General features: G+C 47.0%; 1 protein-coding gene across 1 annotated transcript in view; it reads left to right on the top strand.

The window, feature by feature from the left end:
• Window positions 1-1,095: 1,095 nt before the first annotated feature.
• Window positions 1,096-13,180, top strand: part of IMPA2 (inositol monophosphatase 2) — a gene marked incomplete at both ends in the record, with an annotated part of 49,542 nt that continues 37,457 nt past the window's right edge. The window contains one exon of the mRNA XM_084251757.1: window positions 1,096-1,191. Coding sequence (XP_084107883.1) covers window positions 1,096-1,191 — 96 coding nt within the window. The remainder of the gene's footprint in view (window positions 1,192-13,180) is intronic.

Below are 13,180 nucleotides of genomic sequence, written 5' to 3'. Positions count from 1 at the left end.
CCGTCCCTGTGCGGGCTTCACGTCGGTTTTGCGAGCAGTGTCTAAAGCCTGGGGCTGCCGTCGTGGCGTCTCGCGTTCGGCCTAAGTGAGAGCCGCTTCTCTGCATCCAAACACGAGGGAGCAAGGACTCTGGGGTCCCCGCGGCCAGGACCAGCGCGCAGTCGACCCAGCCGGCTGGCCCCCCCGGGCGGCCAGCGTCCCTTCCAGGCAACCCCTGGAAGGCCTGACCGTCCCTCCGCTCGCAAGCGCGGGCCGCGAGACGGGGCGAGCGGGTCTCCAGCACCTGTGCTAGCTCGAAAATCGCCCACGCCCACTCCAGCCGGGCTCCACAGCAGCCCCCGGCCGCTCTCCCGGCGACGGGGCGGGGCGCGGGGCGGGGCGCGGGGCGGGGCGCGGGGCGCGGGGCGGGGCGCGGGGCGGGGCGCGGGGCGAGGCGCGGGGCGGGGCGCGGGGCGGGGCGGGGCCGCGAGCCGGCGGGGCGGGGCTCGGCCCTCCGCGTGGCCCGGGGGGCGGGCAGGGTCCGCAGGACGGGCCGGGGGAGGAATCGGGGCGGGGGTTGAGGATCGGGCTGGGCCGGGTCGAGGGTGAAGCGCGGAGCCGCACTCTGCACGGGGCGGGCGGGGCTCGGGGACGGGCCAGGGGGAGGAGCGAAGCGTGGAGAGGGCCTCGCCTACGGGAGGACCTGATTGGACCTTGAGCGGGACGGGGGCGGGGCGGAGCGCAGACGCCCGGCGGAAAGGGGCGGGGCCTGGGTAGGGGGATGTGCGGCAGGAGCGGAGGCTCCACTCCTCGCGGGTAGGGGCGGGGCTATGTGGGGGGCGTGTCTAGAGACGGGGCGGGGTGGGACTGGAGGCGGGGCCGGGGCGGGGCCGGGGCGGGGCGGGGCGGGGCGGGGCGGGGCGCGGGACGCGCGGCGCGGTAACCCCGCTGTCGGCCGGGTCCTCGCGCTTCCCGCGGACACAGCTGAGGGGCGGGCGGGGGCCGAGGCGGAGGGCGGCGCGTGGAAGAGCAGGGCGTGCAGAGCCTATTCGGGGCTGCGAGCGCCGGTGGGGCCCGGCGAGGAGGCTGGACGTGGCGGGGACCGGAGAGGCCGCGATGAAGCCGAGCGGCGAGGCCGGGGCGGCGCCCTCCGCAGGCCCCTGGGAGGAGAGCTTCGAGGCTGCGGTGCAGCTGGCGCTGCGCGCGGGACAGGTGAGCGCCGCGTCCTGCTCCCTGGCGGGCAGGCTCCCGGGCGCCCCGGCCGTCGCCCCGGCCACATCACGCCCACTCGGGACCTGTGGAAGTCACCGCGGGAGTCGGGTCGAACGGAGGGAGCCCGGCGGGGCTCGGGGAGCGGGTCCGGGGGGCATGAGACTGGGGGGCGGGCCGGGCCCGGGGGTGCGGGGTTTGGGGAGGGTCAGTCTTTCGGAGGCGGGCCTGGGCCGGGCCGGCGGGGAGCAGTCAGTGGGCGTCGGAGTTTTGCGGGCCGGGCCGGGGTGCTGGGGCATGGGACGGTGAAAGGAGTCTTTGTGCTCGTTTCCTGCACAGACTTTCACTTTACCTTCCCCACCCCGGGAGCCGGAGGTGAGCACCTACCTCCTCCCGCGTAGTCCTCTGCGTGGCCGCCGCCCACGAAGCGTGTCTGGCACAGCCCCCTCCTCCGGCAGGTGAACGGCCGGCTGTGGGTGACCTGACCTTTGTCCGGACGGGGTTGGCCATGCAGGGAAGGCCAGGGCTTTACAGCACTTCTTGGTCTTGAATACCTCATTGTCTTAAATGACCTTTTTAATTGATCCAGTGGCAGAACCTGCGTGGGTTGCCCCCAGGTGTACACCCTAGTCCGAGGTGACCTGGCAGGCGGGCTGTTTTGGTTGTCTTTCCTCGAGCGTCTTGAAGCTACCCTTGCCCTGACCCGCAGCAGCTCCCCTCAGTAATTGGAGGAATTTGTCACACTGGCCAGAGCATGAACATCAAGCCGCAGAGCTAAAGAAAACCACTTACTAGTTTCAAAAAGGAGTGCAGCCCCCCTCTTTTCTCACTTTGGTTTATGTGTGTTCGGTCCTCCTCTTCCTCAGTACCTTCAGCCGTGCTTGACACACAGTAGGTACCATCCATATGGGTGGGTGAATGAGTGGGCGTCCGGGCAGAGATCCATTGAGTGGGGAGGTAATTTACACTCGCTTTGCTTGTTAAGGTACCTGATTGTGTGCTGGTGATTGGGAGACTGAAGATGGACAGGAGAAGGAGCTGTGTGGGCAGATTGACTTTTTATATCCAAACAGCATTTTCTTTTTCAGGTCTAGCTGTCTGAAAATGCTCCAGAAGTTTTCCCTAGGTGTTAAAATCAGGCTGCTGCCAATTTTAAATCTGAAGAGAGTCGCCTGGTGTACAGTGGATGGTGCTTTACCTGGGTGTGAATGGGTCCTCTAATCCCCTGTAAACCTTAATCTTCAGCACCAAGTAGACACATTGCTTGTTGGAAGGCCCTCCCTCTGTGGTTTTAGCGGTCCAAGTGCATGTCTTAAAATGTTGTGAAACTTATCCTATGACTTCATCACCCTCCCCTTCTGTAGGAAAAGGAGGATCCCAAGCCTTACCTGTTCGTGTGATGAAGGTTACAGGCAGTTGTCTTCCTGGAAAGCAGAACTGTGCAGGAACTGCTCTCCCTCCCCCAGGCCCCTTACTTCCTTTCCAGAGTGAACATCATCAGGATATTTAGTAACCTTTAGGTTTCACTCTAAAGTATTTCTGCCTTGAGGAGGAAGAGGTTTAGAATTCAGACAGTCCTATGTAAACCCTGCTGAGCTGTTGTGGATTTATGTGGCTTTTCAAATTTAGATCCTTGAAGAAACAGAAGGGTTTTTAAAATTAATTTATTTTAACACCTGCTGGTATAAAACTTGTGATGTGGTAGGCACATTTCTAAGGGTCTTATGAATTTTAACTTACTTTAGTCTTATGTTATTGCAACTTTCCAAAACAACAACAAAAAAGCTTTTTAAATGAGCCGGGCAGGGGTGAAATAAAGATTCTGCCATTAGGAGTCTGGTCAGGGAGCCCAGGACTCTGGGCTCCCTCTTGGGCATTATGCTGATGCTTCCTGCCTGCTGGGCAGTGAGGGAAAGAGAGTGGCTGGAATGGTCTGTGGCTGGAACAAACAAACCGCACAAGGTCATTGTAACCTGTGTAAAGAGGGACAGATTGTCTTAATGTTTTTACAGTAATGGGGTGCTGATTGGAGAACCCAGCCTTTAGCCGGATAGCCCAGTGAGGCATGAAATGAGGCATGGTAGTGGCTATCCTTTTCTGAGTCCTCCTTAGCTAAGAGTGTTTGGCACTGTTACTGTGGCTTTGCAGCCCAACTTGCCCACTCTCTAACCAGTGGCTAATTTTCTAAGTTTGCTACTTTCAACTGTTCCTCATACTGAGTTCTGTATGCTGACTTCCTATATGCTGCAAGGTGGAGGGAGTGAAAGGAGGAGCCTCCCAAAAGATAAAAAGTCTTTGCCCTTGATCTTTCATACATTGGCTGGGATAAGGGCAGCCCTAGGTAACCCTTTGCCCTGTCCTGGGAGGTCTCCAGCCCCAGTGCCAGCCTCCATGAGTGTCTTCCCATTGTCTTTGCCTCTGGACTACACATTTGTGCAGTGCCTCCTGGCATTATCCCTTTCCATGTAGTCCCAGCCACCCACACCACTACAGGAATTCCTCCCTGGCTGTTAGGCTTTGGGTGGGAGGGGGAGTTACCAACACATACACACACCCCACCACCACCACCACCACAAATACAAATTCGTCAGTATTCGTCAGTATTCGTCAGAATGGATGCTTATCATCCTTAATATGGAACAAAAGTATCTTGGAAAACTATGCTTGTTTAATTGTCCTGCTGGGATAGATCCAGATTTTGTTGGTTCTGAAGCACAGGCAATTTAGGAACCCTTGTTAAGGAAAAAAAATACAGAATTACAAATTCAATATTAGGTACAAAAATTATTAGAATAAAAATTATAGCATTATATGAGTTTTAAGATGTTAACAAATATAACAAACCACAAAAATAATTCTTAAACTGCCTCTCAATTTCTATACTTTTTTTACTTATTTCACACTGTTTGTACCTTCCAGTAACAGTGATTTTGTAGCATTTTCTGTGAACAGAATAGAAAGATGAATTCAGCCTGTCCTCTAGCATGACTGAGTAAAATTGACTACTATTAGTTTAGAAGAGTTTATTTTAGGCTTCAAGCTTGTTAATGAATTTTTAGGTGCTGTCAAATTTGAGAATCCTGTCAGTTTTCATTTATATATGAGTTGTAAGATGTGGAAGAATTTTCCATAGACTAGCTACTGGCTCCATACAGTTGAAGTTTGGCATCTTTCCTTGATTCCATGGGCCAGCTGCTGCTCTGGTCCTGCCATTTATGTCACCAGGCCAGATCAATTGGTGTGACGGTAGAAGTATTTCTGGAAGCCATTCTTACACAGGATAGCTAACAACTTATACACAGATATTACCGCCAACCCCACAGAAAATCCCATCAAACCCCTAGTAAATGCATTTCCACTTAACTTCCCTTCAGCCAAAAATGCCCATACCAGGGCTCCCTGGTGGCACAAGGGGTTAAGATTCAATGTATGAAGCTATCCGCAGCCACTGTAGCACGAGTTTGATCCCCAGCCAGGCAGCTACCCACATGGTGCAGCAGACCTCTCCTGCCTCGCCCGCTGCAACCCTCAGCAGTGTTTTCAGCCAGTCTGCCTGTTCTGCTTCCTACTCTGTCTCTGGTGAATCCTCTTACCCTCCACACCTCTGGCCTGTACCCTAGTTCTTGTATGCATAAATAAATAAATCTTTAAAAAAAATGCCCATACCAGTTCCTGTGCCACCTGACATGAAATATGACAGAGGGTACATCAGAGTGGGAAAAGTCAGTAGTTATACCTATAGTTAGAATAACTCACTTTTGCAAATTTGAAAAAGGAGTTCATGTGTGACCATGTGAACACTTTGCTAGGGTCCCTGGCAGAGCTTTAAGTGAACTTTAGCTTCATTTGCTTCACAGTAAATCCATGTCTGATTATTGATAACAGAATCTCAGTATTCCACCTTCAGTACTCCAGACCTCTGGCCTTTCTAGTTGGCCTTATACTCTGCAGGTTGCAGGTTAGAGGTGGGGCCTGTTGTCCCAACAGCCCCTGAGTGGACCAGTCCTTTGTCTAACCAGATTGAACTACTCTACTCTGTTTTCAAAACATATATTGCATTTTCTACCCTTCTTCTGGCTGTGCTTGTTGAAAATTATACTTTTCCTTCAAGACCCAGCTCCTGGTTGCCTACTTCAGGGACCTGTCCCTGCCTTCTTCATCTTTCCTGTGCCTCTTCCCCTCTCTGTCAAGGGGTTTGCAGCTAAGTTTATGCCAGGTCTGGTTGGTGTGCTTTCCTCACTGTGAGCACTGATGACCTTTGGCTCCAGGAGCAGGGAGCAATATGGAGGGCTTGCATTGCCAATATGGGTGGTGGTTTTTATTGTGATTTTAGTTTGTATCAGTTATTCACACAGAAAATTTAGTTAAGTGCAACACTATGAAAAATGTGGTGCCCTGTCCCCATTTTCCTCACTCTTTTTCTCAGAGATCACTTTCAATTTTCTGATAGTTACACCCATTTTTCTAAATAATAGTTTTAGACATATTCATAGCATGTGATTACATTAGCTAGTAATGGTTTTGATGTTCACATTCTGATGTCCACAAAACTATATAATGCCAAGAAGCCTAGTTGTATTACAATTCTTTTCTTTCTTATACAACTTGTATTTTCCTTGAAGGTTAAAAAAAAAAAATTTTTTTTCCACATGCTTAACTTTCTTTGTATGTATTGATAATAACCTTCTAACTTCTCCACAGGAGTTTTAACACTCTTCATGTTCGTTGCTGGAGAAATATGGTCTTCATAGCAATGCTTACATCAGAAGCCTCTGGAAGGCTTATTAAAGCAAGCAGAGTTCTATTAGGGTTTCTGGTCTGCTAGGTCTGGAGTTAGGCTCAGATTTAGTCTTTCTACCAAGTTCCCATCTGATACTAATGCCACTGGTCTGGAGACCACTCTTTGAGAACCACTGCTGTATAGTGGGTATTTGACTTTTTTCATTCACCTCTTAAGGAAACTTTGGATATTGTCCAATATGGGATTATTCTGAATGATGTTGCTATGAACACTCTTGCATGTGTCTTATGGTATGCAGTTCTGCTGGGGTTATATTAATAACAGGAGCGGAATTATTGTTATTGGGTATGAATTTCTGCCAGGTAGTTCTCTAAAGTGGATATACCAATTTACACTCCTTCCAAAAGGAAGTGAGACTTCTTCCATATCTTCGCCAATACTTGGTATTGTCTGTATTTTCCATTTTCACCATTTTGATGAGTTTGAGGTGGTATTTTATTGTGACTTTAAATTTGTCTGTCCCATATGACTAATGAATTTAAGTACCTTCTCATGTGTATTGCTTCCTGGATATCTTGTTTTCAAATTTAAATCTGAAACTGAAATGCTGATTAGAAATTTAGTCATTCACTCAACACGTATTTATTGAGCAACTCTGGAAAGAACTTTAGCCTCTACCCTGAGTCTGACATAATAAGGTTTGGGGCAGAGTCCTGGGTGGGGACCTACAGAATGTTAGGACACCAACCTGGCTGCTGTGTGGGGTGCTACAGCACCATTGGGGACTAGAATCAGATATCTGACTGGAAGCTATTAAAATAGTCTCAGTGGGGATGAGAGTAGATTTGACCAGGATGTAGTGAAGAAGGTAGTAAAACAGATGTATTTTGATCATTGAAGTGCTAGATTTGTTGGATTGGAGGTGGGGTGTGAGCAAGAGGAGCCATGGATGCCTTCGAGCAAGAGGAGACCAGGATGCCTGAAAAACTGGTTGAATGGATTTACCATTTCCGGAGATAGTGAAACTGCAGGAGGAACAGGTTTGAAGGTGGAAGTCAAGTGTCAGCAACAGTAAGCTTGAGTTACCATTGGATTATAAATGGAGGTGTTGAGTTTGGATCCAGGGTTCAAGAGAAGTAGAGGGTGGAGTTGTCAGTTTTTCAGCCATTGACCTGGCGATGGGATTTAAGGTAAGGCCCTTGGGCAGGTAGAGAGCAGGCTTGTCCACGGGGCTCTGCCATTAGGGTGATTGCAAGTCAGGCTCCTGAGGTTTTTGGTGGGAGAATCCTAAATGTCAGTATGTGGAGATCTTGGGTAACTTATTTCACTAGCAAAGCCTCCCAACCCTCTTACCTCTGCTGAGTACAGCTGGCTGCTGGAGGAGGTTGGTGGTGGGTGGTAGTTTCGCCTTTTCTCATCGTCCCACTCTGCTCTCTGTGACCCAAGTGCAGCCCTCCAGTTTCTTACTACAACCTCTAATTTGGGCCAACATTTAAAGCCTCAGCATAGCCAGAACCTCATGAGACAGTGGGCAGAGCAGGAGCTGCCTCTTTGGGGGGCACATTTGCTCAATCTGCAAGGGCTGAACCTCCTGTGAAGGCTGAACCTCCTTGTGAAGTCAACTGTCATTTTCCTTATATATAGTGAATAAAGTGACTTATTGCTTATGCCTATATTGCATAATTTCTCTGTATTGAAGAGACATGGGAAGGAGGCTGTTTTCTAGAGGAATTTGCACCCACAGCCCTTCAGACAAGCCCTTGGCTAGAGTGCCAGTGAAATCCGCCCTGCATCTCACTTAGGGAAAGTAGAGGCTGGTGTTGCCCCCACCTGAAAGTGAATCAGCCTTTGTGACCCTGAGATATTTACTTACAAAACCAAATGAAGGGATAATTAGTGGAGATTACTAAATGGGGAGGGGGTGATTACTAAGTGGAGAGGGGGTGGACAGAGGAAAGTAGACTGAAATCTTACCATGTAACCATAGGATAGAAAGTTATTAGGGAGTTCCCTGCCCCCACCTTAGGAATGGAAACTGGGTGGAGGAAATCAGGTCCTGGGAACCCAAGACTTAGAGAGGAAAAGGGGAGTTTTGAGCTGAGCCCTGACTTCTCCCGTTCTTCCAGCCTCACTGGGCCTGACCTGAGTTGCATTTTGTTTCTCTCTTGGGAGATAATGGAAGAATTCAGCCACAGGGCTGCAGCATGTCCATGTAGCAAAGCCAGTCTCAGAAGCCATGTGTTTTCTGTTCCAGGTCCTAAGCCCAAGGACCAGGGCCATGTCTGCACCACCTTGATGGTAAATTTAGTATGTCACCCCCCACGGGCTACCCTGGGAAAGAGGTCTAAATCTGCATGGCTGGTGGAGGCGATCCCAGCCATGGAAGATTGAGGACAGCTTCCTGGAAGAAATCATGCCTACAATATGTGTTTAAAAGGAAAATCAGGAGCTATCTAGAGAAGCTGGGTGATAAGCTTGAGAAGGGTAAAGGGCAAGGGATGGGTCAAAGAGACATGAACCCATAGGAGGAGGGGAAATTGAAGGTATCACCCAGGAAACTACAAGAATGCACCTTGGCTGAAGTTAAGATGGGCAAGAAGAGGTTCAGGCTGGTTCTGGGAAGAAGGCCCTTAATGGAAAGAACAGTTGCAACAGAGCCCTACTGAAGACTGACTAAGGTGGTCATGATTGATGATAGAGTAGTTATACTTTGGGTGTACTCAGTGATCAGTTGTAAGTAGAAGGAGATGTAGGAGCAAACTTCAGGGTATCTGGCTTGGGAAACTGAATGGTTGCTGTAGGCAGAATTCTGGAACATATAGGAATTTAGAAATCCTCAGTCAAAAGGACTCCTGCCGTAGAGGATGTCAGCTCCATTTAGTCATGGAAGATTTGGAGCACTTGCGTTGGAATCCGTTTTCCTGCACTTTGCAGCTGTGTGGCCTTTAGTAATAATAATAACTTAAACTAATTTCTTTGTGCCCCAGTTTCCTTATCTTTAAAATGAGGATAAAATTACTTCAGTGATACCATGAGGATCAAATATGCTGGGACAGACTGCCTAGGATGGGACAGAGTAAGCCTGCACTCAGCAGGTATGAGTGTTAGCAGGTTGGTGATACAGCCTTGGTGATGAGTAGATGGGGTGTGTGGGAGCACAGCCACTGAGAGGGTTCCCAGCCTGTGTTCTTGGACACAACCCTTGTAAGAAATGGTCTGCAGGAGAAATCCCAGAGAGGACATGGTCACAGAGGCCCAACTGGACAGGGGCAGATGCCACAGAATGCAATTGAGTTGTGGGTGAATTATCTTCTGGATTTGGCAGAGAAAGTGGCTTGGTGCCTAGGAGGGCTGGTTCAGTGAAGTTCTAGAGGTACAAGGGAAGACAGTGGTCTAAGAGGTGCTAAGAATGTAAAGATGGTGTTTTTGAGGAAACTTAGCCATTAAGCTAAAGAGGGAGGTGATTAGTTGGACTTGCTGGCATGTCCAAGAGATCTGGTGTCCTTGATTCACTTCTGCCTTGACCAGTGCCGCCTCTTCTTTCTTCTTGTTTGGCTCTGCAATCATTTTAAAACCAAGTGAAGTTGAGAGGTACCCAGGAACCCCAAACTGTTGAAAGGGAAAACCCATTTTGTCTGTTCTAAAAGGGTCCAGCCATTCATGTGCTCAAAGGCAAAGAAAGCAGACTCTTAGTGTGCTCAAAGATCTTTAATTGGCGAACATAGAGAAAAAGAAAGGATTTCAAATAATGGACTCCCAACCAAACCCCAGATCCTCTTGTGGACAAATGCCCAAGCAGACTTGGACTAAAGCTGGACAGCTGAGGTTCCAAAGGCTTGCCATGAATCTAAGGCATCTCCCAGTGGAGAACCACAAGAAAGGGGTTAGGCAGGCTCTAGAAAGCCAGAATAGAAGAGACCCAAAATTCAAAATGCACCACAAGGTCAGGGTAATGACTGCCATTGTCTCTGCCAAACACTGAATCTGCCAAGACCAAAGACCAGGAACATTCTCGCCACATTTCTCTTCCCTTTTCCTGTGTCTCCCCTCCATTGCCACTCTACCTCCCTATATGTCCATTTCACATGCTCCTCTTTCCCAGCTGCCCCCCATTCCGTATGTCTGGTTCATGGCTTATTGGGAGTTGTAGTCCAAGGCCTCTGAGAAGTCAGTGACATGAAAGTGAGGGTGGGGGAGGTGGTGCGGGTTCCCAGGGCCCCTGCACTGCAACATTCCTCTCCCTGGCACAGCTATGCATTTTGTAACAATTTGTGATGTATTGAGAGATGTGAACTGCTGACTCCTTGTGAACTTTACATTATTACCTGATGAATTTTGTAGATTTAATTAGTTGTCCCATATATTAGGGTTTTCCAGACAACTGGAAACAATCATGACTGGCAAGTCCAGGTTGCAGGATGGGCAGGTTGGCAGGAGACCTAGGGAGGGCCACTGTCACGGACAAAAACTGTCAGGCAGGAGAATATTGTCCAATATTGTCCAATATTGTAGATGAAATTCAAAGGCAGTCTGCTGGAGAATTCTCTGAGAAAGGGGTCTTTCTCCTATTCAGGCCTTTACTGATTGGATGAAGCCCACTTATGAAGGGCAATCTGTTTTTTCTACCATTTAGAATGTCTCATCCAAACATATCCTTGCAGAACCACCAAGAATAATGTTTGATGAAATATCTTTCTACCCCGTGACCCACTCAGTTGATATATAAAACTAGCCATCACATTATGCTCATTTGTGTTTAGATAAGCCTAGAATCTAAAATGTGTCAGTATCATCAGCACCACACTTTAAGTAGCCACATTTTCCCGATTGACATATGAAAGACTTGTTGCCTACTAGAAACCCCACTTCTGGTGCAGATCTTTGGACATATTGTTCCATGAGTTTTGGGACATAAGTTAGTGATGGGTATCAATTGTATGGCAGATTCATACAATAACACAGAGCCAAGCTGATGTACAGACAAGAAAGAGGCACTCAGGCATGTCTGTGAGTGATGAGTCCGCTGCTAGAGCTAATGGTGTCCTTTCTTTTAGATTTGAAATTCAAACTTCAGCGACTAAAGGCCCATTTTTATATATTTAACATTAACAGAATATTATTTGGACCAAGAGGCCAGATCAGGAGATCTGTGCAACGCATGCTTAGTGAGTAGCAAAAACATTAATTAGAAAACAGCATATACTAACTTACTGCTGACAGAATGAGATTGCCCCCACAAGCAGGTCTCCTATGGTTATGACTGACTAAATGGTAGGGCTTTGTAAATCTAATATGCGTTTATGTTTTCAAATATAACACCATCACTGCCTTTCATCTCAGTGTACAAAAATGTATGAATTAAAATTTTCTTAACCTAGCATTTTAACATACTGTTTGGAATTCGTGCATCATGTATATGGTAGTTTTTGTTGTAAATCATTAAATTTTGTGAGATTTTTTTCTCACAAATCACCGTTTATAGTAGTAGAGCTCTGTGTGTATAGATGAATCGCTTTGTGAACCAAGATCATTACCTACATACAATTCCTCATCTAATTCTTAACAGCAATTCAGTATCTTAGCTACTACTGCTTTTAAAGACAAGGAAACAGGTTTTAGGACGCTCTGTGATTCTCCCAAAGTCTCCTAAAAGTGAAGCTTGACTTCACATTTCCCTGATTCTTGTAAGAGTCAACTCAAATAGCTAGTAATAGAATTACTAAGACATAAAAAAAAAATACTGGCATAAAAATATATTCATCATCACTTATCAGGGAAATGTAAATCAAAATCACATTAAGTTATCCCCTTCTCCGCTTTCCTGTGAGAGTGTCCTATGTCAGAAAGACCAGAAACAAAAAGAATTGGCAAGAGTATGAAGAAAAAGGAACCCTGCACATTGTTGGTAGGAATGTAGACCAGTCCAGCCCCTATAGAAAACAGTATGGTGGTTTCTCAAAATATCAAAAATATATCTGCCATATGGATCCAGTAATTCTATGCCTAGGTATCTATCCAAAGAATACAAAAATATTAGTTCAAAGACGTTTGTGCTCCTGTGTTCATTGCAGCACATTTTTCAATAGCCAAATTAAGGAAGCGGCCTGGGTGTCTGATGACAGATGGGCGGACAAAGATGACATGGTATATATACTCAATGGAATATTACTCAGCTGTAAAAACAGATGAAATCTTGCCACTTGCAACAACGTGATGAAACTGGTGGTGGTGGGGGGGATTATGCTAAGTGAAGTAAGTCAGAGGAGAAAGACAAAAGCCAGATAATTTCATTCACATGTGGAATTTAAAGACAAAACTAATCCAAAATAAACCCTAGAAATCTGACTGCAGAATTGATACCAGAAGGAAAGAGTGGGCATGAGGCGCAAAGGTGGGAGGGGGCCCAATGGAATATGGTAGAGGATTACGGATGCATTGGTTGTGGGTGTGGTAGGTAACATACAACTGAGACGATATGAATCTTTACCCCTAAATCATGTATAGTACTATAAACCAGCGTTACCTTAATATAAAACTGATACAATTAAAAAAAAAAAACTGGGCTGATCTTTTAAATACTATAACCTTTTTTCAGAGCAAAAGAAAGTACTGTAGTCTTCAAATAATAATTATTCCTTAAATTATAATAAAAAAAACATAGAGAATTATGTTTAAAGAATTTGTTAACAACTAGAAAAAGAAAAATTTTACAACACATCTGTTTGTCCTTATTAACTATTATATGTAATGTTTGAGGGCAGCTGCTTACCAAGAGTTGGCTTGAATGCTTGTCTTTGTTTTGAAATTACATTTAGCTATTTGATCTGATCATCTGCTTTCTGCATATAAAAATAAATGAATAAATGTAAAAATGAAAAAAAAAACAGATTTATCTGATGCTGAATTGTAGGTTTATTGATGTTAGGAAATGAGTGAATGTAAGAAGTACATTCTGAACAGCGGTATTTTTCATACGCATTTTCTTCATGAAGAACTATAGAGTTCTTGAGAAAGTTTTTTTAGCATAACTTACTGACATTACCTTGCTGGTGAGTTAAAGGAAGCTAATTTAAATAGCTGCCAGTTAGGTTGGGTCAAGTTCCTTTACCATGCCTGGTACTATAATGGGCCTGAGTCCCAAAGGGAAGGTTGGAGCCTGCTTAGCATTGTGGGGAGGGTGGGTCGAGAGCTACTGAGATGAAAGACAGATCTCCTGCCCTCCAGAAGCTAAAAGTCTAGCAAAGAGACAGG

The sequence above is a fragment of the Talpa europaea genome, assembly GCF_964194135.1.
Source record: "Talpa europaea genome assembly, chromosome: 13".
In the NCBI taxonomy this organism is placed as follows: domain Eukaryota; kingdom Metazoa; phylum Chordata; class Mammalia; order Eulipotyphla; family Talpidae; genus Talpa; species Talpa europaea.
The sequence above is the reverse complement of the archived record's forward strand: the minus strand, read 5'-3'. Positions and strand labels throughout refer to the sequence as shown.